Here is a 20,663-nt window from a genome sequence, read left to right on the forward strand (position 1 = left end):
TTGCCAACTGGGGAAGTTCTTCTGAGTCTTAGATGTCCAGAATTTTTTATTGGGGCTCAGTCACATACTGCCTGTGCAGCTGGCCTGTAGTTTCCAACCCCACTAACAGTTGGACTAATACCTTTGGTCTCAATTTCCTCTGAAAGTCAGAACCGATACGACATGGCCCAAAGGCCCTATCATAAGCCACATTGTCAGACTGTCTATCAGTCAGAGGCCCAGGCAAACAATGACATTCCCTTCAGGCAGGACATTTTATGGACCTAGAAATCACCTCCCATTAGTCTCAAGGCAAAGGACAGATCTCTCTTTGGGAAGGCATAATTTTTTTATTACATACTGACATATCTCAATTTGAAACTGCGATTTTAAATTATATGATAACTTACTTAACTCTGTGTGATTATATATCCTTATAAATGAACATTTGTTGAAAACTTACTAAATGTGTTAGTATTTTCTAAGCACTTTATTTGTAATGACTGACTTTTTACAAAACACTCTTGTGGGTAATGTTTTATTATTTCCTCACAGATGAGGTCATTGGGGGTACAGAGAGATTAACTTGTCTAAGGACACAGGTAGTATGTAGCTGAGTCTGTACTCATAAATATGATACTGTACTGCTTCCCCTTTGCTAATATAGGCAGAGGAGCTTTCTGAAGGGGAAAGCTTTGTTATTTAATGAATTGATTTTGTAAATTTCTATAATTGCATACTGCCTGTGTAAGTGGCCTTTAGTTTTCAACCCCACAAAACAATTTTGTGAAGTCCAGATAGTAGAGCAGTTTTCATAGTTTTCTAATTTTTTCTTCTGTCAGGTTTGCCTTTTCACCATTGTCTGAGGAAGAAGAGGAGGATGAACAGAAGGAACCTATGCTGAAAGAAAGCTTTGGTAGTAATAAAATTCACCTTTTATTGTGCTTTAGATACTCTCTTATATAAGTACATTGTTTTTTATTTTATTGAATTATTCCTAAACTTGCTATGGGTTAAAGTTTGGGTAAAGAAAAAATAAAGATGTGAATCTTAAGATGAAGCCTTGGTAAATTCAGTAAATAATTGCAAATTAAGCATCCTATTTACTTGTTAGAAGTAAGCTGAAAATTTAGCTTTGAACTTCCCAGCATAAATCTAAAGATGGAGAAACATCTATTGTATAATTCACAAGTGTTTGTGAGCTTAAGAGCTCTGAATCTATTTTTGCAGTTATTGTTGGTTTATTGACAAAGTTAACAGTCTACATTTTTCTTTTAATAGAGGGAATGAAAATGAGAAGTACTAAACAAGAGCCCAATGGAAATAGTAAAATAAACAAAGTGGTAAGTATGACTTCCTTTCCACTTGATCTTTGCCCTGTCTTCCAGCCCTTGGCACAGCTCACCAATTATTTGCAGGACTTAGTGATTTTTGTACATGTTTTATAATTAGACTTGCTTTATAAATCTTTGAATATATATAACACTGAGCGCAAGTGCTTTACACATATAATCCTAGAACTTTTGGAGGCTCAGCAGGAGGATCACTTGAGGTCAGGAGTTTGAGACCATTCTGGGCAACATAGTGAGACCCTGTCTCTACAAAAAAAAAAAAAATTAGTTGGGTGTGGTAGCACATGCGTATAGTCCTAGATACACTGGAGGCTGACCTGGAAGGATTGCTTGAACCCAGTAGTTGAAGGCTGTGTTGAGCTATGGGTCCTGCCACTGCATTCCAGCCTGGGAGACAGCAAGACCTTGTTTCTAAAAAAAGATTATATATGCATACATGTATATACATTATGTATATATATTATAAATAGAAAATAAATATATATACATTTATTATGTATATATATTATAAATAGATATAAAATACATAAATATATAATGTATATTATATTACATATAATATATATATTACATTTTTGAAAACAGATAGCAAGTGAGTCTCAGATTTAGTAATCTTTACCTAGATGGTTTGCTACTATGGTCTGAAAAATTGCCAGACCAGTCTGATTGCTCTGTTAATGGTCTGCATCAATGAAATCATAGCCCCATTAATAATCTAAGGTCTTTTTTGTAGTAAAGACCAAGATTTTTTTAATTAGGAGATTTTTTTTCATTAAAACTGAGCATTCACTGTATGTTAGGAGGCTTTGGAATTTATCTCAGTTTTAAAGATCAAAGGCTGAATGAAGCAAACTCAAGGTACTAGACCACTAAAAGGAAAACATTTAAGAATGTAGGATATAGGGCAGACACAGTAATCCCTGTAATCCCAGTACTTTGGGAGACTGAGGTGGTAGGATTGCTTGAGCCCAGGAATTCAATAGCAAGCTGGTCAACATAGTGAGATTCTGTCGCCACAAAAAAAATGTAAAAAATTAGCCAGGTGTGGTGGCACACACCTGTACTTCTAGCTAATCAAAGCTACAGTAAGCTGTGATTGCACCATTGCACTCCAGCTTGGGTGACAGCGTGAGACTCTTATCTCTTTTATTTATTTATTTATTTTGAGTCAGAGTCTCACTCTGTTGCCCAGGCTGGAATGCGGTGGCACAATCATGGTCACTGCAGTCTCGACCTGCTGACCTCAGGGGATCTTTCTGCCTCAACCTTCCAAGTAACTGATGCTACAGATACGTGCCACCATGCCTGGGTTTTTTTTTTTTTTTTTAATTGTAGAGACAAGGTCTCGCCAAGTTGCCCAGGCTGGTCTCGAACCGCTGGGCTTAGGCAATCCTCTTGCCTCCGCCTCCCAAATTGCTGGGATTACAGGTGTGAGCCACTGTGCCTGGTGAGACCCTATCTCTTAAAACAAACAAAAGAATGTAGGATATCATTATATATTATAATTCTCTTATGTGATTTCAAATTTTTAAAAATTAAAAAAATTTTTTTAATGGTTTTAGAAATTAAAGTATTTGGTTTTAGCCAGAGCAGTTAGACAAGAGAAAGGAATAAAAGGCATCCGAATTGTAATGAAGGAAGTTAAATTGTCCCTGTTTGCAGACAACATGATCTTTTTTTTTTTGGTATAAATGTAAGGGTTACAAGTATAATTTTGTTATATGAATATATTACATAGTGGTGAAGTCTGGGCTTTTAGTGTATCCATCACTCAAATAATGTACATGATATGCATTAAGTAACTTCTCATTATTCAACCCCCTCCAACATGATCTTCTATATAGAAAACCCTAAAGATTCCACCAAAAAATTCTCAGAGCTAAGAAACGTATTCAGTAACATTAAAGGATACTATATCAACATACAAAAATCAGTAGTGTCTTTATACATTAACAATGACTATTCTAAAGAGAAATCACGAAAACAGTTCTATTTATAATAGCTACAAAAAAGAAAGAAAGAAAGAAAGAAATTTAACCAAGAGATGAAAGACCTGTGGACACTGAAAACTATAATGCATTGATGAAAGAAATTGAAGAAGACACAAATGAATGGAAAGATATTTTGTGCTCATAAACTGAAAGAATTATTGTTAAAATGTCTTTACGGGACCATTGCCAGGCCATTGGGGCCATTGCCTTACTAGACTATGGCCATTGCCATGCTTCCTGTCTTTTGCCCCCCGCTCCTCTGCCCTGGGGAGGTGAATCCTCCCTCTCTCTTTCATTTACTTTGTAAAGTACAAGAACAGGCATATGGACCAGTGGAACAGGATAGAGATTCTGGAAGCAAAAACCTCAATTTCTTAACCAATTCATCTTCGACAAAGCTTCTACCAACAACTACTGGAGAGAGGAGAACCTGTTCAGTAAATGGTGCTGGGAAAACTGGCTGACCACATGCAGAAGATTGAAATAGGACCCCTACCTATCACCATACACAAGAATCAACTCTAAATGGATCAAAGACCTAAATGTAAAACCTCAAACTATAAGAATCTTAGAAAATACAGGAGATACCCTTATAGAAATCAGAGTAAGTAACCAATTCCTGATCAAAATCCAAGAAGAAGGCCAGGCTTTGTAGCTCAGCCTGCAATCCCAGCACTTTGGGAGACTGAGGCAAGTGAATTGCCTGAGCTTGCAAGTGGATTGCCTGAGCCCGCAGGTTCGAGACCAGCCTGGGCAACTTGGCGAGACCTCATCTCTACAATAAAATAAAAAATTAACTAGGCATGGTAGCACTGCCTGTAGTTCCAGCTACTTGGAAAGCTGAGGTGGAAGGATCACCAGAGCCCAGCAGGTTGATGCTGGGGTGGCAGTGAGTGTGCCACTGCACTCCAGCCTGGGTAACAGTGAGACTCCAACTTAAAAAAACAAACAAAAAAGCCGGGCTCGGTGGCTCAGCCTGTAATCCCGCGCCTTTGGGAGGCTGAGGTGAGTGGATTGCCTGAGCCCGCGGGTTCGAGACCCGCCTGGGCAGCGAGACCTCATCTCTACAATAAATCGAAAAATCAGCCGGGCGTGGTAGCGCATGCCTGTAATTCTGGCTACTTGGAAGGCTGAGGCGGAAAGATCGGCGGAGCCTGGCAGGTCGAGGCTGCGGTGGCCGGAAGCGGCCACTGCACTCCAGTCTGGGTGACAGAGTGAGACTTCCACTCAAAAAAAACAAAAAAACAAAAATCCGGATGTCCATGCCATAAGAGATAAGATAGACAAGTGAGACCTCATTAAACTGAAAAACTTCCGAAAAGCCAAAGAAACAATTAAGAGAACAGGGAGACAGCCCACAGAATGGGAAAAATTATTTGCCAACTATATTCCTGACAAAGGCCTAACATCCTGAATCTACAAGGAATTCAAACATGTTGAAAGGAAAAAAGCAAACAGCCCTATTAAAAAGTGGGTAAAATACATGAATAGACACTTCTCAAAAGAAGATATATAGGCAGCCAACAGGTACATGAAAAAAGTGTTCAACCTCTAATCATTAAAGGAATGCAAATCAAAACCACATTGAGATACCACCTAATTCCAGTAAGAATGGCCATCATTAATAAAACAAACAACAACAGATGCTGGTAAGGATGAGGAGAAAAGGGAGCACTTCTACACTGCTGGTGGGAATGCAAACTAGTTCAACTTCTTTGGAAAGCAGTGTGGCAATTTCTAAAAGAACTATAAATTGACTTTCCATATGACCCAGCAATCCCCTACTGGGATATACCCAGAGGAACTCAAAACATTCTACAAAAAAGATACCTGCATAGATGTTTATTGCAACACTATTCATAATAGCAAAAACATGGAACCAACTATGCTGCTCATTGAAAGAGGACTAGATAAGAAAAATGTGGCACATTTACACTATGGATTATTACACAGCCATAAAGAAGGACAAACGTGGACTTTGCAGCAACTTGGATGGATTTATAGTCAGTAATACTCTGATCAATCACAGAAACAAAGAACAGAGTGTCACATGTTCTCACCCATAAGCGGATCCTGAACATTGACCATAACACTATAAGAAAAGAATTGGCAGTAGTGGGATACTGCTGCCAGGGTGTAGGAGAGAACACATCAATATAGGTACTGATCTCAAACCAGGCAAAGTAGGAACCAAAAGGAGGGCCAAACTTTACCTGTAAGATGTCCATTTGTATACATAATTCTGAATTGTACCCCACATCTTTAAAGAGAAAAGTAAAATAAAAGTCCAAACTACTCAAAGGGATTTATAGATTCAGTGGAATCCCTATCAAAATTCCAATGACATTTTTCACAGAAATGGAAAAAACAATCTTAAAATTTATATGGAACCACAAAAGACCCTGAATAGCCAAAGCTGTCTTGAGCAAAAAAGAACAAAACTTAGCGACATCACACTACTTGACTTCAAAATATACAACAAAGCTATAGTAATCAAAACAGTATAGTACTGATATAAGAATAGACACAAAGGCCGGTGGAACAGGATAGTGCAGAGATTTAATCCACACATTATGGCCAGTTGATTTTTTTGATAAAGGTACCAAGAACTCAATGAATAAAGGACAGTTTCTTTAGTAAATGATGCTAAGCAAACTGAATATTCACATGCAGAGGAATAATATTAGATCCTTATCTCACACTCTGTACAAAGATCAATTCAAAATGGTTTAAGGACTTAAATGTAAGATCTGAAACTGTATAAAGCTAATGGAAGATAACATGAGAGAAAAATTTCATGACATTGATCTGGGTTTTTTTTGGAATACGAACCCAAAAGCACAGGCAGCATAGCAAAAATAGAGAAATGAGGTTACATCAAACTAAAATGCTTCTACACAGCAAAGGAAACAACAGAGTAAAAAGACAACCTATGGAATGGAAGGAAGCATTTGTAAATCATACATCTGATAAAGGGTTAATATCCAGTTTATATAAGAAACTCAATAGCACGAAACAAATAACCCAATTTTAAAATGGACAAAGAACCTGAATAGACATTTCTTAAAAGAAGACCTGTAAATAGCCAACAGGTAGATAAAATAATCTTTGTCACTAATAATCAGTGAAGTGTAAGTTAAAACCACAGTCAGATGTCACCTCATACCTGTTTGTGGCTTTTATAAAAAAGACAAAAAACAAGTGTTGGCAAGGATATAGGGAAAAGGGAACCCTTGTACACTGTTGGTGGGAGTGTAGGTTATTATAGCCATTATGAAAAGCAGTATGGAGGTTTTTCAAAATCATTAAAAATAAAATTCATATGATCCGTTAGTCCCACTGTTGGGTATAGCTAAAGGAGATGAACTCAGTATTTCAAAGAGATAACTTGCATTTACATGTTCATTACAGCACTATTGACTATGTTCACAATAGTCAAGATATGGAATCACCCTAAGTGTCCATCAACAGGAGAACAGATAGAAGAAAATGTATATATACACAATAGAATACCATTCATTTTTTACAAAGAAGTAAATCTTGTCATTTGTGAGAAAATGAATGAGCCTGAAAGACATTATGTTAAGTGAAATAAACCAGGCACAGAAAGGCAAATACTACACGATCTCACTCAGTCCAAAAAGCTGAAGTCATAAAAGCAGAGGGTTGAGTGGCAATTACCACGGACTGTGGAGGAATTGAGAAGATACTGGTCCAAGGTATTGAAAACATTTTTTAAATTGAAACCGTTGGCTTTTCTGTCAGAGACCCCTTAGTTACTAAAGACTAAAGATTTTATGACCTTCATGTTCTTACTTGAGATGTATTATGTGGTATATTTTAGTAACAAGTGGTATTTATTATGTTCCCAGCAGGAAGATGATTTGAAGTGGGTAGAAGAGAATGTTCCTTCTTCAGTGACAGATGTGTAAGTTTTTGAATCATTACCAGATAGTACTACCTTTTTATTTTAAATGGATGAGCTGAAGAGCATGCTAATGAGAATATAAGATACTGAAAAAGAATTAAAAGATTAGGAATAGTTGACAAACAAAACTAACTGGGCTTATTCATTCTGATGACATTTCTGCTTGATTTGGCTATATAGATCCTCCTAAAATAAATGGGATAAGCCTTTTGAAATGTTTTGGTTCCTTTCCAGGGCCATGATTTTAATTAAACATTGGTTCTATCACATTGCAGAACATGTTATGTTTTTTCTGTACAATTTCTGTAACTCTTGTTTATTATGCTTGCCTTTTTTGTTTTTTCCCGAAAGGGCCATTAATCAGATACAAATCTTAGATATGTATAAAAAAGCTTTGAATTACATTAATTATTATTCTATCTTTTATGAACCTTTTATGGCTTTATTTTACTTTGTTCATATGGTATTTTTCTCTCTGCAGAGCACTTCCAGCCCTTCTGGATTCAGATGAGGTTCGTATTCAAATAATGTGCATAAATTGTGGATGTGATGACTTAATAGGAAGTAATGAGTCCTCTGTTCAAGGAAATTCTATTTATTTGACTCAGAAATGGCCTGAAGAACTATATCAGGTATAGTTGAAAAGGACAAGAATGGAAATACTAATAGACCTCAAACATTCAAGAATATTTTCTTTCTTTACATCTGTCTATGCACGTTCCCTTTTTTCCCCGAATGTCATATGACTAGACTTGAGAATTAAAAAAAAATTTTAGTTTACTTTTTAATTCTAATTAATTAGTTAATTAATTATTTTTTATTCTGGGCTCTCACTCTGTTGTCCAGGCTGGAGCATAGTAACACCATTATGGCTCACTGCTGCCTCCAACTCCTAGGCTCAAGCAATCCTCCTGTCTCCACTTACAGAGTATTGGGACTATATAGGTGTGCACCACCACACCCAGATAATTTTTGTAGAGACACGGTCTTGCTTTGTTGCCTAGTCTGATCTTGAACTTCTGGGCTCTAGGAGTCTTCCCTCCTTGATCTCCCAAAGTACTGGAATAACAGGCATGAGCCACCGTGCTCAGCCAGAAAATTTTTTTTTAATTGGGTAGCACAGTACTCTCTATTGTCTAGTTCCTTTGTCTTTAAGAAATGCAAATTTAACATTAATCTAACCATGGTAAAAATAATAAGAAGGCCAAGCTCGGTGGCTCAGCCTGTAATCCCAGCGTTTTGAGAGGTTGAGTCAAGTGGATTGCCTGAACCCGTGGGTTCGAGACCAGCCCAGGCAACTTGGCGAGACCTCGTATCTACAATAAAATAAAAAATAGCTGGGCATGGTAGCGCGTGTCTGTAGTTCTGGCTACTCAGAAGGCTGAGGTGGAATGACGCTGGAGCCCAGCAGGTCAATGCTGGGGTAACCGTGAATGTGCGTGCCACTGCACTCCAGTCTGGGCAAAGGAGTGAGACTCCAATTCCAAAAAAAAGAAAAAGTGTTGAGAAAGGAATATAGTAGACCAAAAAAAATGTAAACTAATTTACCTATCATTTAATATTTATGTCGCTGCCTTCTTCAGATGATAATAATAATAATTAGTACTTCTAATTTTATGTTGGCGTTTAGTCTTTTAATTTGCCTCCATGCAGTTAGTCTAGCAGACTTTACATGAAATCTTATGTTAGTGAGGTTGAGCATTTCTTCATGTGTTCGTTGGCTGCTCGGATGTCTTCTTTTGTGAAGTGTCTGTTCATATCTTTTGCCCATTTTATAATGGGGTTGTTTGTTTTCTTCTTTTCAGTACGTTTCAGTTCCTTGTAGATCCAGGATGTTAAGCCTTTGTCAGACCTAGAGTTGGCAAATACTTTTTCCCAGTCTGTAGGCTGTCTCCCCTGCTGTCTTGATGGTTTCTTTGGCTTTGCAGAAGCTTGGCAGTTTAATAAGGTCCCATTTGTCTATCTTCTCTCTTATGACCTGTGGGTTTCGGGTTTTGTACAGGAATTGGATGCCAGTTCCGATTTCCGTAAGAGTATTTCCTTCCTTTTCTAATGTTCTTATGGTTTGAGGTTTTACATTTAGGTCTCTGATCCATTTGGAGTTAACCTTTGTGCATGGGGATAGATAGGGGTCCTGTTTCAGTCTTCTGCAGGTGGTCAGCCAGTTTTCCCAGCACCATTTACTGAATAGGTTCTCCTCTCCCCAGTGGTAGGTGGTGGGGGCTTTGTCAAAGATGAGTTGGTTGAGAAATTGAGGTTTTGCTTCTGGAATCTCAATTCTGTTCCATTGATCTATATACCTGTTCCTGTACCAATACCAAGCTGTTTTGATGATTGTAGCTTTATAGTAAAGTTTGAAGTCTGGTATGGTGATACCACCTGCTTTGTTTTTTTTGCTGAGGATTGTTCTGGCTATTCTTGGACATTTGTGTTTCCATATGAATTCCTGTGTTGTTTTTTCTAGGTCTGAGAAGAATGTTGTTGGTAATTTAATGGGTATTGCATTGAATTTGTAGATTACCTTAGGGAAGATGAACATCTTCACAATGTTGATTCTTCTGATCCAGGGAGATGCAAATCAAAACCACACTGAGATACCACCTAACTCCAGTCAAAATGGCAATTATCAACAACTCAAAAAATAACAGCTGCTAGAGAGGGTGTGGTGAAAAGGGAACACTTCTACACTGTTGGTGGGAGTGTAAACTAGTGCAACCTCTGTGGAAAGCAGTGTGGCGATTCCCAAAAGCTCTAAAAATTGACCTTCCATATGACCCCGCAATCCCCCTACTGGGAATATACCCTGAAGAACACAAATCACTCTATAAAAAAGATACCTGCACACGTATGTTTATCGCAGCGTTGTTCACAATAGCAAGAACCTGGAAACAACCATGCTGCCCATCAAAAGAGGACTGGATTTAAAAAATGTGTTACATATACACGGTGGAATACTATGCAGCCATAAAAAAGAACAAAATTATGAATTTCACAGCAACCTGGATGGAACTAGAGTTTATAATACTGAGTGACCTCTCACAGAAACAAAGATCCAAGTATCACATGTTCTCACTCATATAATGGACCTTGAACATCCAATGGAATACTATAAGAAAATGACTGACAATAGTGGGAAACTATGCGGGGGGAGGGAGATGGGATTAACAGTAGCAAATATCTGTCTGGGGATGGGGAAACACCTCTTATCAACAGGGTGCCTGAATGAAACGTATTTGTACACCTAACCCTTAACTGTACCCCACAAAACCATAATAAAAAATATTGATTAATTTAAAAAAAATACTAAATGACGCAATAAATATGAAATGTTTAGCACGGTGTCTGGCAAAAAAAAAAAAAAGAAATCTTATATTAGAATTGTGGCCTGGGTTCATATAAACTAGTTCTAGACATGTTCTTGGATATTAGATTATTATAGAGTATTTTGATTTCAGAAAGCCTTTTAGAAACATCCTGCTCAATTCTTATTCACTGTGTTGAACTGGCTGCTAAAAATGGTTTGTTTATTTCCCACTTACCTGCTATGCGACACAGTATATACAGTGTCAAATTCCTTATCTGTTCTATGGATTGAAATGGTTGAGAACTCTACCATTCAGATTTGAACCTGTCTGTGTAACACTTTGCTTTTTGTGATATATTCTGCAGTTTCCAGATCTTCCTCTTGAGGTCTTCCTCTGCTAATTATTCGTCTGTAGGGCCTCTCTTTGGCTTCTCTTTGGCTCTCCAGTCATGCTCTATTCCTACCAGAGAGGGCTGATTAAGTGAAACCTGATTGTGCTCTTCATGAGAATACAGATTTACTACAGTACTTTTGGTGGCACTGAGTTCAACCATCTGTTCTTATTTTCCTCTGTGAAAAAAACTATGCAAAACTTTGCATATACATAAATATCAAGGCCTTTTTTTTGTAAGAAGACATAGCAATGAGATCTATCTACCCTCTTAACAGTTCATTCAGTGTACGTTACAGTATTGTTAAAAATATAAGCACAATGTTGTACAGCAGATCTCTAGAACGTTTTGTCTTATTTAATTGAACTTTTATACCTGTTGAATAGCAACATCTCCTTTCCCCCTCCACTAGCCCCAGTATCCATTATTTTGCTTTCTGCTTCTGTAAGTTTTACTATTTTAGATATGTCATATAAGTGCAATCATGTGGTATTTGTTCTTCTGTTACTTAATTCATTTAGCATAATGTCAAGGTTTATCCAAGTTATAGCCCATGTTAGAATTTCCTTCATTTTAAGACTGAATAATAGTCTATTGTATGTATATACTATATTTTCTTTATCCATTCATCTGCAGTGGACACTTGGATTATTGCCATATCTTTGCTATTGTGAATAATGCTGCAGTGAACATAAGAGTGCATCTCCTTGGACCCTGCTTCTTTTCTTTTGGGTATAAATGCAGAAGTGGGATTGCTGGATCCTGTGGTAGTTCTATTTTTAATTATTTGAGGAAGTTTCCTTGTTTTTTATAGTGACTGCCTCATTTTACATTTCCACTAACAATGTACAAGGGCTCCAATTTCTTAACCTCTCCAACATTTATTTCTTGTTCTTTGATAAATGCCATCCTGACAGGTGTGAGGTTATATTGCATGATTTTTATTTGCATTTCCCTGATGATTGGTGATGACAAGCATCTTTTCATATACCTGTCAGCCATTAGTAAGTATTCTTTTGAGGAATGTCTATTCAGGTCCTTTGTCCATTTTTAAATCAGGTTAATAGATTTTTTTTTTTTTTTTTTTTGCTATTGAATTGTAGGAGTTCCATATATATTTTGGATACTAACCCTTTTTCAGATACAGTCATGTGCCATATAATGACATTCTGGTCAACAGAAGACCATATATATGCTAGTGATCCCATAAGATTATAATACTGTATTTTTACTGTACCTTTTTATGTTTAGATATCTTTCGATACACAAATACTTACCATTGTATTACAGCTGCCTAAAGTATTCAGTATAGTAACATACTGCACAAATTTGTTGCCCAGGAGCAATAGTTGTATAGTAGACTGTATAACATCTAGATTTGTGTAAGTGCACTCTATGAAATTCCCTGATGACGAGTTTCTCAGAGTATACCCATGTCACTAAGTGATACATGACTTTTTATGATTTGCATATATTTTCTTCAATTCTGTAGGCTGCTTTTCATTCTGTTCATTGTTTTTCTTTGCAAAGCTTTTTAGTTTGATGTAGTCACATTGGTCTTTCGGTTCTTGTTGCTTTGTGCTTTTGGTGTCATTTCTGGGAAATCATTGCCAAGCCCAATTTCAAGAAGCTTATTTTTTTTGTAGGAGTTTTGCAGTTTCAGATCTTATGTTAAAATCTTTAATTCATTTTGAGTTGATTTTTTATATGGTGAAGATTAGAGCCCACTTCTTTTGCAGTTGAACATATAGTTTTTCCAGCACTATTTGTTGAAGAAACTATCATTTCCCTATTGTGTAGTGTTGACTGTCTTTTCAGAGACCTGTTGTCATACCAGTTGTCCATATACAAAGGAGACCCCCTAAAAAATGGAATTATCTTTTGGAGGGATGGCCCCTTGTAATACAGGCTTCTCCCACTAGGAAAGTGTTCTAGGAACCCATAGGCATCAGTATACCAGCTAGTGTTGTGAGGCTGCATTTGGCCTCAATGAATTTCTTTTTGAGACTCTTTCAACCCATTTGCCTATTTCATGATGGATGATTTATGAGTACACTTGCCCACACTGCACTGAGTATTCAGCAGTTTTTGGCCAAAAATGGTACTACCCCCAGGTCCCCTCTCCCCCCATTTACCCAATCTTGCCCCCAAGTGTCTTCTTTTTGTTTCCCTGGATGAAATAAGTCCTCAAAGAGAAATGCTTTGCTGATGTGAAACAGGTGAAACAAAATACCAAAAGTTATCAAAATTGCCTAGTTCAAATGCTTTTGGGCAGTGGAAAAAGTGTCTCGATAGGTGTATTGCATCAAACAGAGAGTACTTTGAAGGTGACTGCAGTTTAAACATGTAAGAGTAAAGATGCAATTTTTTATAAATAAATTCCAGGTTTTGTTCTCCCCCCTCCCCACCCAGTTGTAGATGTAGTTATATTTCTGGGACTCCATTTTGTTTCTTTGGTCTGTATATCTATCTTGATTACAGTACCATATGTTTTAACTAACATAGCCATTTAATACATTAGGGCAGTATGATGGCTTTTTATTCTTGTTTCTTAAGATTGTGTTGACTTTTGGGATTCATTTCTGTAAAAATTGCTATTGGAGTTTTGATAGGGATTGTACTGAATCTGTAGATTGCTTTGAGTAGCATGGACACTTCAGTGATACTGAGTTTTTCAGTCCAGAAACATGGAATATTTTTCTATTTATTTATGTCTTCCTTAATTTTTTTTTTTTGGACACAGGATCTCGCTCTGTCACTCAGGCTGAAGTAGTGGCATAATCTTGGCTCACTGCAACCTCCTTCCCCTGGGCTCAAGTAGTCCTCCCATCTCAGCCTTTCCAGTAGCTGGCACAACAGGCATGCACCATGACTGACTTTTTAAATTTTGTGTGGAGACAAGGTCTTGTTATGCTCCCCTGGAACTCCTGGCCTCAAGTGATCCTTCTGCCTTGGCAGCCTCTTCTTTAATTTCTTTCATCAATATTTGTAGTTTTCAGTATATGTCCTTGGTTAAGTTTATTCCTAAATCGGTTAAGTTTATTTCTAAATATTCTTTTCGATGGGATGAGTCTGTATTCTTAATTTCTTTTTTGATTAGTTCATGGTTAGTGTATAAAAATGCAACTTTTTGGCCGGGCTCAGTGGCTCAGCCTGTAATCCCAGCACTTTGGGAGGCCGAGGTGAGTGGATTGTCTGAGCCTGTGGGTTCAGGCAACTTGGCGAGACCTCATCTCTGTAATAAATAAATTAAAAAAATTAGCCAGGCGTGGTAGCGTTCACCTTTAGTTCTGACTATTTGTAAGACTGAGGCAGAAAGATCACTGGAGCCCAGTAGGTCAAAGCTTGGGTGGCCATGAGTGTGCCACTGCAGCCTGGGCGACAGAGTGAGAATCCAACTTAAAAAATGCAATTTTAAAATTTTGATTTTGTATTCTGCACTTTTACTGAATTCATTTGTTAGGTTTTTTGTTTGTTTTTCTTTTGAGTCTGGGTCTCACTCTCTTGCCCAGGCTGGAGTAGAGTACCACAATCATGACAATCACAACTCATGGCAGCCTCGACCTCTTGGGCTCAGATGATCCTTCCCCCTTGGCATCCTAGTAGCTGGAACTATAGGCACGTCACCATGCCTGGTTGATGTTTTTGTAGAGATGAGGTTTCGCTATGTTCTCTAGGATGGTCTCAAACTCCAGGGTTCAAGCAGTCGGCCCACCTCAGCCTCCCAAAGTGCTGGGAGAAAAGTGCGTGAGCCATCGTGTCTAGCCATTTATTAGTTTATTAGTTTTAACAGTTTTTGAGCAACTGACCAGGTGTGGCTCAGAGGGCTATAATCCCAGCACTTTGGGAGGCCAAGGAGGGAGGATGGCATGAATCCAGGAGTTTGAGACCAGCCTAGGCAACATAGCAAGACCTCATGTCTACAAAAAATAAAAAAATAGCCAGGTATGGTGGTGCATGTCTGTAGCCCCAGGTATTCAGGAGGCTGAGGTAAAAGGGTAGTCTGAGCCCAGAAGGTTGAGGCTGCAGTGAGCCCTGATGGTGCTACTGCACTTCAGCCTGGGTGACTGAGTGAGACCCTGATTCAAAACAACAAAAACCAGCAACCTCTCTCAGTGTTCATGGACTAGACTTGTACAGAATACTCTCACTGGTCAGCCTGGTCCAAGATTCTGGGGGTTTCTTTTTTTTTTGAGTTGGAGTCTCATTCTGTCGCCCAGACTGGAGTGCAGTGGCTGCTCCTGGTCACTGCAGCCTCGACCTGCTGGGCTCCGGTGATCCTTCTGCCTCAGCCTTCCACGTAGCCGGAATTACAGGCATGCGCTACCACGCCCGGCTGATTTTTTTGATTTATTGTAGATGTGAGGTCTCGCTGCCCAGGCGGGTCTCGAACCCACGAGCTCAGGCAATCCACTCACCTCAACCTCCCAAAGGTGCGGGATTACAGGCTGAGCCACCGAGCCCGGCTCTGGGGGCTTCTTAAACCCTTTCTGTATTGCATCTTCTCTGGACTTCTGCATCTAAATTTCTAATCTGAGGAATTTGTTGGGGTTTTTTTCTCCCATTAATTTATAATATCTTGTTCCTTTTAGTGTTCATCTGCTATACCACAGGTCTTCTGGAGCAGTGGCACAGTAGCTTAGCTCTTTTTATGTCACGCTGGCCCCTAGGCACCTAAAGTGTGTTGATCTCTTCTGTGCTTTCAGACAAGAAGCCAATCCCCTCGAAAAACCTCCCAAAAAAGGTGGAACATTTGATTTACAGTCCAACTCTCCAGGAAGATGCTGGGATTTGGGGGGAGTTTCCACCTGCTTGCTCTGCACTGAGCTATGGGAGGGGCTATGGTTTTAGCCCCTGCTTGCTAGTCCAAACTTCTACCTTTGTTTTCAGCAACTTCCAACCTGTAACCTTTTGTTGTTAGCCCTCAGATTCAGGCAAGACAGAAAGCAGTCGCTCAGGCAGGTTCCAGGAAAGTCAGAAAGTTGGATGTACATTCCAGTCTTTTCTCTTAATCCCCAGGGAGAAGCTAGGAGTTGGGGAGGGTGGTTCCTCCCTATCATGTGGTACTGTGCTGGCTATGGAGGGGGTCAGTTATGGCAAGACAGTGCCTCAGATTTTCCTACTTGCTTTAATATGGTTGATTTCATGCTCACCTGTAGTAAGGGGGCCCCTCAACTGGTTTCTAGACTTCTTACAAGGGGAATTGTTCTGTGTATTGTTGAATCAGTGTGTGTGTGGGGGGGAAGGAGAGTCCAGGCTTCTTATTCTGCCATCTTACTGACATCATTTTCTCCAAGGCCTTTATTTTTTAGAAGCTGAAAAAGAACTTAAATGAACTATAGAGGAATTTATGCAAAGGACCAGGAATCAGAAAGGCATCAGCAACTTTGGAAGTCAAAACAATGCCTTTGAATTCTAAGGAAAATTATTTTTAACCCAGAATTATATACTCAACTAAGCTATCAATATGAGGGTAAAATAAAGATGTTTTCAGTTACACAAAAAACAAAATGATTGACATCCTATGTGTGTTTTTCTCAGGAAAGTAGTAGAAAATATTCTCCACAAAAATGAGGAAACTAAGAGAAAGACTTGGGATGTAGGAAATAAAGGGTCCAACACTGAGAGACAAGAAGTCCCATTATGATGTAAGACATTCTCAGGGTGGCAGCAGGGCCAAAGGCTTGGATGGAGTGGGAGAACAGAGAGCTTCAGAAGGGGTATTTATTTCTAAGATAAAAGTGAAAAGTATATAGATTATCTGATATCATTGATCATATTCAAGAAGGATTTATAGTTCTGTCAGAGATAGAACTTGTGAGAAGTATTTAACAAATGAAGATACACTTGTGAGAAGTATTTAGCAAATGAAGCAAAGGAAAATGAAAAAAAAGTAACTCTAAGGTAAAAAATTGCATAAGAAAGGAAATTTAATGGTAATAGTACATTAGTGTTTTTAAATTGAAATGGGGCACTGTAAATACTATTTTATAATCAAATGTAATTTTTTAACATGATTTTTAAGACAGTTGTAGTAAAATACACCTAACAAAATCTTCCCTCATAATCATTGTCAAGTGTAAAATGCTGCATGCACATTGTTGTGCCACAGGACTCTGGAACTTTTTTATTAAATGTAATTTTAATGTGTTGTAATATATCATTGTAAGAATATATCATTGTTTATACAGCTCTATATTTTTGGACACTTGGTTCTTTCTATTATTTTGTTACAATGCTGAGTGTTATGACTGAATCTTTGTCTACATCCTTGACTAGATCTTCAAGTTAAATTCCTAAATTAGAGAAGGTACAAATTTTTATTAAAGCTTAGTCTTAAGTAAATATTTGCTTAATCATCTTAATTGGTTCTAATATATACATTTATTTTTGGAGTTGGCAATTTGCATTCTAGGCGCCTAGAAAATGTTGATTCAGTTGATGTTGGGTGGGGCCGAGACAACTGGATGTTCAAAATCTTCCTAGATGTTTAGGAACCATTGCTCCAAATAATTAACATAAACAAGTACTTGTGGAAAACGTTTTTTTGGATAGTCTATGTAGAGGATATTTGGAATGTAGACAGAATATTTTAAACTAATATACTTAGAATAAACCTTTTTTCCCCCCCAGGAACGAATGATCACACACTTTGAAAGGTCCAAAATGGAGTAAAGAATGGGAAGATTTGCAGCTGAAGATGGCTATTATCAGGGAAGAGATCAGCTTCTGTGTCAGTCTTCTACACTGTTCCCTGGGATTAAAGGAGGCAATGACATCCTGATCTGTTCCTTGATCTTGGGGCATTGGAGCTGGCGAGAGGTGTCAGAAAAAAGAGATTATCTTATTGAAAACAAGTTCATAGGATGAGAAAAATCTACAAGCTTCTTATTTACAACATTGATGCCCCTTTCCCTCCCAGATCCTGATATGGATGTTCATGCAACTTATGTGTGTTGTTCCTGAACTTTCTATAATATTTCATTTGTTTAATCTGTTGAACTAAAAAGTTTAACATCTTCTAAAGGACTGTGTCATCAACATCATAATATGTAATCTCCAGGAGCAACTGCTTGTAATTTTTATTTATTTAGGGAGTTACATAGGTGATGGGGGAAATTGTTAATTATTTTTCATTTTCCTGGGAAGACAAGATTACATCTTGCCAAGTTAGTTTTGAGGAAAAAAGGGCCCTTCTGAGTTAAGGAGCCATGGTTCTATCAATGATCAGAAAAGAAAAAGAGAGAAACTGTTACAATGTGATTCAGATCATTTAAGAAAGCAAAATCAAGTGCAATTTTGTTTACAAATGGTATATATTAAAGATTTTTCTATTTCAGATGTACTTTAAAGAGAAATATTAGCTTAACTCTTTTGACATCTGCTATTGTGACACATCCCATTGCTGGCAATGTGGTGCACACTCCGAGACTTTTAACTACTGTTTTGTAAGCCTTCAAGGGTGTCATTGCAGGCTCCTAGGCAATGTCTTGTTTGCCTTCATGCCATTCACTGGGTGTTGCACTGATGCAGAGAAGTGCTCTATTTAAGTGCTGTAGGTGAGCACCCTGCTAGAACGACAAATGCTTCAGAAGAGGGAACTTCTACAAAAGAAACAGGACCTACTGGCTTAATTTACATAGTTATTCCTGCATGAAGTAATGTGGAAGCCCTGGACTGCTGCTCGCTCCTTAGGATGGACTGTTCTGGTATTTGGTGTTGGTTTAGAGATTGTTTATAAGGGACATCACAAGGTGATGGGATTCATTTGAAGCACTCTATTTCTGTTTTAATGATTTTATCCAGTTTTGCCTTCCCAAGATTTTTGTTCTACATAAAAAGTTCATGCCACTTTTTAATATAAAAAATGTTAACAAAATTAATATTTTCTCATTGTTTTTAATCTCTCTGAAGGCCCTTCTTTCTCCCAGACTCTCATGAAAATTTTCTTTCCATGGCTTTTTTTTTCTAGATTGTTTTATTTTCTGTTGAAACCAATGACCACATTACCAAAGTCTTCACCAACTCATACTATAGTGAAAGTGTTACCATTTATGTAGTTTCTCTACAACTCTTTGCTTTGGTGATTTTTTAAAAAACTCGCCTAGGCAATTTCTCTAAGAAACAACAATCTGAAGATTTGATTATATTCTTACACTAACTCATTAGCCAAAGACTGGTGGTATTGCTGTGTGCTACAGTTGTGTATTAAAACTTAACAGATATATATAATGCTTATAATGCAGCAAGATACTTGGTAAAATATTTTTTGAGGCTTGTTTGATGTTGATTTGGGATTAGAGGAAAAAAAACCTATTGTGTTAAAGCAGGATTATATAGTACAAATTCTATAGCCTGGAGCCTGATAATTTTACTTATAACTTCCTGTGTTACTGGGATTGGATATAGTATGTCATTTCTTGGGAAAGGTCAGAAGGAATTTATTATTTTACGTTGACCTGTTACCTAGAGATTTTTGTTTTTGAGTAAGGGTTTCACTCTGTCACCTAGTTTGAAGTGCAGTGGCACTTCACCACAGCCCTGACCTCCTGAACTCAGGCAATCCTTCTGCCTCAGCATCCCAAGTAGCTGGGACTGCAGGCATGTGCCACCACACCTGGCTAATTTTATGATCTTTTTGTAGAGATAAGATTTTGCTATGTTGCCCAGGTATCAAATTAAGCTTGGCTACCTTAGAGATTTGGGTTTTTTAAAAAAGGTTTTTTTAGAGACAAGATCTTGCTATGTTGCCCAGGCTGGTCTCAAACTCCTGGGTTCAAGCAGTCCTCCTGCCTCAGCCTCCTGAAGTGATGGGATTATAGGCATGAGCTATTGCAACTGACCAGAGTTATTATTTATTTTGGTCTTGGACTTGGAGCTAAAAGGAACTATTAGACTTTCTTCCAGTAGAGCAGCTGGCACTACTACGATTTCAAGAAGGTGATAAGCTTCTGTATTGAAAATCAACCATAACACAAAATTTGTTTAGCAAGTTTTGTGTTTCTAACTACTTGAATATATGCTTTCATCTGTTTATCAGAAAAACTTCTGGTAAAGATGGGACAAGTATCCCTAGTTTACATATGAAGAAACTTACATTATTAAACTTACATTACATTATTTAAATAAAAGTGACCAGGACCAGTTTTTTTAACTTTTTATCATAGACTCCTTTTTTTACAGTTTTGCTTTAAGCTCAAATATTTAATTTTTTGACCTATTTATTGTTTCCTTAGGGGGGGATTACCAGACCCAGGTAATTCTTACAGCTCAAACTCAGTTTTGTTGTTTTTTAAGTTTCCAGGGGGTACTAATATAACCTTAAACAGTACATACCTATAAGAAGAAAGAGCCATGACACTTAAACCTTCCTAAAAGGAATTACTAGGATGTAAAACACAGCTTAGGACAGTCGGATGAATAGGAATGTGATCAACAACTTGAAAATAAGTTTATCTTACTGACTTTCAATAGTTAGTGAGTCAACTCTTGCTGCCTAAACTCTTGCCACTCATTTTGTGAATGGTCCAGGGACCAGTAACATTAGCAACACTTGGAAGCTTGTCAGAAGTACTCAGTTGAAGGTTGTACTCTGGTTCTGAGTCAAAATCTACACTTTAACAATATCTCTACATGTACTGTTAAAACAGTAGTTCTCAACCAGGGTAGTTTTGCATCCCAGGGACATTTGGCAAAGTGAGACATTTCTGGTTATAT

The 20,663-nt window shown here is 37.8% G+C and overlaps 1 protein-coding gene across 2 annotated transcripts in view; it reads left to right on the forward strand.

Moving 5' to 3' along the window:
- TMEM87A (transmembrane protein 87A) overlaps window positions 1–18,829 on the forward strand; it is a 59,454-nt gene extending 40,625 nt beyond the window's left edge. For both annotated transcript variants that reach the window (XM_008059439.2, XM_021713014.1), the window contains 5 exons: window positions 822–895; window positions 1,261–1,322; window positions 7,195–7,250; window positions 7,732–7,762; window positions 17,580–18,829. In XM_008059439.2, the coding sequence (XP_008057630.1) occupies window positions 822–895; window positions 1,261–1,322; window positions 7,195–7,250; window positions 7,732–7,762; window positions 17,580–17,621 (265 nt within the window). In that variant the 3' untranslated portion in view covers window positions 17,622–18,829. The remainder of the gene's footprint in view (window positions 1–821; window positions 896–1,260; window positions 1,323–7,194; window positions 7,251–7,731; window positions 7,763–17,579) is intronic.
- Window positions 18,830–20,663: the final 1,834 nt, after the last annotated feature.

Source organism: Carlito syrichta, unplaced genomic scaffold (genome assembly GCF_000164805.1).
Source record: "Carlito syrichta isolate Samal-C Ts95f unplaced genomic scaffold, Tarsius_syrichta-2.0.1 Scaffold91562, whole genome shotgun sequence".
Lineage (NCBI taxonomy): Eukaryota > Metazoa > Chordata > Mammalia > Primates > Tarsiidae > Carlito > Carlito syrichta.